At 48.1% G+C, this 3,587-nt stretch overlaps 1 protein-coding gene across 1 annotated transcript; it reads left to right on the top strand.

The window, feature by feature from the left end:
• Positions 1–200: 200 nt before the first annotated feature.
• Positions 201–3,587, top strand: MPC1 (mitochondrial pyruvate carrier 1). The gene is made up of 3 exons (XM_030447137.1): positions 201–297; positions 707–839; positions 2,583–3,587. Exons 1-3 carry the CDS (start codon positions 255–257, stop codon positions 2,599–2,601), a joined length of 195 nt encoding a protein of 64 aa, XP_030302997.1. The 5' UTR covers positions 201–254; the 3' UTR covers positions 2,602–3,587.

Raw genomic sequence — 3,587 nt, 5'->3', positions numbered from 1 at the left:
CTGAGGTCCCTTCCAACCCAGCCCATTCTAGGATTCAATTCTATGACCTTGCCTGCACCTGCAGAGCATCCTGCAAACCCCAGCAGTGCTGCCCAAATAGTATTTATTCACAAGCCTGAGCTTCAGCTGGCCAAACATTGGCTCTTTCCAGAAGTCCAAAGTTTCTGTGTAACTTGATGTTGCTTTTCCCTCTCTTACAGCACTTTTGGGGGCCAGTTGCCAACTGGGGCCTGCCTGTGGCTGCTATTAATGACATGAAGAAATCTCCTGAAATCATCAGTGGCAGGATGACATTTGGTAAGAGCTGAGAACTGGTCAGGATCAGCTGGTACAGAACTGTGTCCCTCAGGCAGTGATACAGCTGCAAACTAGAGACAGGAATCAAATGCACTGGAAAATCATTTCAGAGGCCTCTTGAAAATGGAGGTGCTGCAGAGCTTGCTTTCTGACTGTCCCTCAAAGAGTGATACAGGGTTAGTTGCTGTCAGGGTGGCCTGGCAATTAAACCAAGTGACAGATGCTCTCTATTAATCTCTCTCTCCTCCTTGATAAAGAAAGGAGAGAGAATAAGGGAGAGAGACTGATGGGTTGGAAACTAAACTACACAACTTTAATGAAACAGGAATGATAATCCTTCTGGCATGACCTCCCCCCAGTACCAAAACCTGACAACCCATCTCCTGAGGATCTCTGTCCTGTTTTGCAGCACTGTGTTGTTACTCCTTGACCTTCATGAGGTTTGCCTACAAAGTGCAGCCCAGGAACTGGCTGCTTTTTGCTTGCCACCTGACCAACGAAGTGGCCCAGCTGGTCCAAGGAGGACGACTGATCAAATACAGGCAAGTGGCTGCAGGGGGGGGGGAGTGTATCCCCCTTCTGGTGCTGTCACCCTGCTCTCTGTGTGGCTGGGAGCTGTGTGTGGGGCAGAGCCTGCCTGGGAATCATGGAATCACAGAAAGAATCACAGAATCATAGAATGGGCTGGGTTGGAAGGGACCTCAGAGATCATCAAGTCCAACCCTTGATCCACTCCCGCTGCAGTTCCCAGCCCATGGCACTCAGTGCCACATCCAGGCTCTTCCTAAAAACCTCCAGGGATGGAGAATCCACCCCCTGCCTGGGCATTCCAATGTCTGATCACCCTCTCTGCTAAGAATCCTTTCCTAATATCCAACCTAAACCTCCCCTGGCAGAGCTGGAGCTCTGCCAGGGGAGGTTTAGGTTGGATATTAGGAAAAAATTCTTTAGTCTGTGCCCAGATATCCCACTGATACCTCCCCGACCCCCCCCTGGCTCCAACCTCCTTTCAGGGAGTTGCAGAGAGTGATGAGGTCTCCCCTGAGCCTCCTCTTCTCCAGCCTCAACACCCCCAGCTCCCTCAGCCCTTCCTCACAGGAATTCTGCTGGATCCCTTCACAGCCTCCTTGCTCTTCTCTGGACCTGCTCCAGCACCTCAATCTCCTTCCTGAACTTCCTGAGGGGCCCAGAACTGGACACAGGACTCAAGCTGTGGCCTCCCCAGAGCTGAGCACAGGATGATGAACTGCTTCAGCCTTGGGCAGCTTCAACAAGCTTTAACTTGTTGTCTGGCACCCCCTGTGCAGCTCCTGAGGGGTGCACAGAGGAAAGGCTGAAAATCCTGAAGGGCCCGGGTGTGGGCAGGGCTTTCAGCTGCTGGTTTCATGTGTTGGGTTGATTAGTCTGGGTGGGAAGCATCCATAAAGCTGTGAGGAGCTTGGATGTCATGGCGAAATCAAACAGAGCAGCTCTAAGGTGATCTGGGGTAGCTCCAAGCTGAGAGTGCCTGAGGAAATCCCAGACCCTCATGGCCTGGCAAGTAGTGCAGAGCCCATCCCAGGCTGTCCTGAGTCAGGATTGGGGCTTTTCCCAATTAACTTGAAATTTAAAAACAAGAGAGAAAAGAAAGCCAAGTTATTTACTGCCTTTGAGTAAATAACTGGGCAAGTTGTGTCCAGTTCTGGGCCCTCAGCTCAGGAAGGAGATTGAGGTGCTGGAGCAGGTCCAGAGAAGAGCAAGGAGGCTGTGAAGGGATCCAGCACAAGTGCTGTGAGGAAGGGCTGAGGGAGCTGGGGGTGTTGAGGCTGGAGAAGAGGAGGCTCAGGGGAGACCTCATCACTCTCTCCAACTCCCTGAAAGGAGGTTGGAGCCAGGGGGGGTTGGGGAGGTATCAGTGGGATATCTGGGCACAAACTAAAGAATTTTTTCCTAATATCCAACCTAAACCTCCCCTGGCAGAGCTGCAGCTCTGCCAGGGGAGGTTTAGGTTGGATATTAGGAAAGGATTCTTAGCAGAGAGGGTGATCAGACACTGGAATGCCCAGGGAGGGGGTGGATTCTCCATCCCTGGAGGTTTTTAGGAAGAGCCTGGATGTGGCACTGAGTGCCATGGGCTGGGAACCACGGGGGGAGTGGATCAAGGGTTGGACTTGATGATCTCTGAGGTCCCTTCCAACCCAGCCAGTTCTATGATTCTATGAAATGTCCTATGAAATGACAGATTTCTGTGTAGCAATTGCAGTTTAATGTTCACACTCTCACAAAAGCTTTTCTTCTTTTGGCAGATTGGAGAAAAAGAACTAAACACCCAACTTGAAATAAGCCAGGGAATGTGTTCATCCTGAATGCCAACCAGAGAAGACTTGCCATCTACAGCTGCTGTCAGTTACAGTGGGGATCAAACAGAAACACCCATTATGAATATGACCCCACCAACAATCAGTCTATTTTTTTTTTAATCTTGCCTTTTAAGAAGTATTCAGCAATGTAAGCCATTGCATTTAAAACTTTGCTGCCTTACAGCTCTAGAATAACTACCCAGGAGTAGTATCCAAATAACAAGCAGTGTTTGAAAACTATCTCTTTTTTTTTGTTTGTTTTTAATCAGACAATCTCCAAAAGTGGCCCCCAATGGTTTGACAAAACTGTTTTTCAGATCAGCCTATGAACATCAGCAGGACTGTAGGTGGTATTGTTGCTCCATGTGTTAACATACTCTTAAAGCCATTTAACTTGGGTGCATTCATTCCTATCCTCTCTTGTAATTTTCTTTTTTTTTTTCTTTTTTTAACTTAAAAGCAGTGGCTTGCTAATCTGCAAGAACAAATGTGTAGATAGGCAGCCTAGGAGTGAGCAGCTCCCTCTCCCTGCATGCCTTGTCTCAAAGAAGGGACTCCAGTAACACATTTTAAGTCGCACATTATTTAAAGAAGAGTTGGGAAAGCAGAAGCAGAGCACTGAATGAAGGAAGCAGCAGAGTCTGTTATTGCTCTTTAAAAAGCCCTAAAGGGATTTTATTATTATTTTTTTCCTACTGTTTGAGTTGTTCTAGATGTATCTAATCCTTAACAGGCAAAAAATTACCTTGTTTGGAGTCTGAAGGCCACGAGGTGCCTTTCAGTGGTTTTTTTACTTCACTCTGAGGGGGGTGTTGCTGCATGACCTGCCTGAAAGCTGCACTGGTGCTGAGGGTGCAGCTGACAACAGATGCATGGGATGGGCTTTTGTTTCAGTGCAGTGTTCTTGAACAATAAACATATTCCAAATGGCAATAAATCCCTTGAATGTTT

The sequence above is a fragment of the Calypte anna genome, chromosome 3, assembly GCF_003957555.1.
Source record: "Calypte anna isolate BGI_N300 chromosome 3, bCalAnn1_v1.p, whole genome shotgun sequence".
Classification (NCBI taxonomy): domain Eukaryota; kingdom Metazoa; phylum Chordata; class Aves; order Apodiformes; family Trochilidae; genus Calypte; species Calypte anna.
Note: the sequence above shows the minus strand (reverse complement) of the source record. Positions and strands in the feature narration are given on the sequence as shown.

Excerpts from the sequence above, each read along its gene's own strand:
- MPC1 (XM_030447137.1), top strand. The coding sequence starts at position 255 with ATGAAGAAATCTCCTGAAATCATCAGTGGCAGGATGACATTTG. Across the intron at positions 298-706 it reads CAGTGGCAGGATGACATTTG|CACTGTGTTGTTACTCCTTG; the intron begins GTAAGAGCTGAG and ends CCTGTTTTGCAG.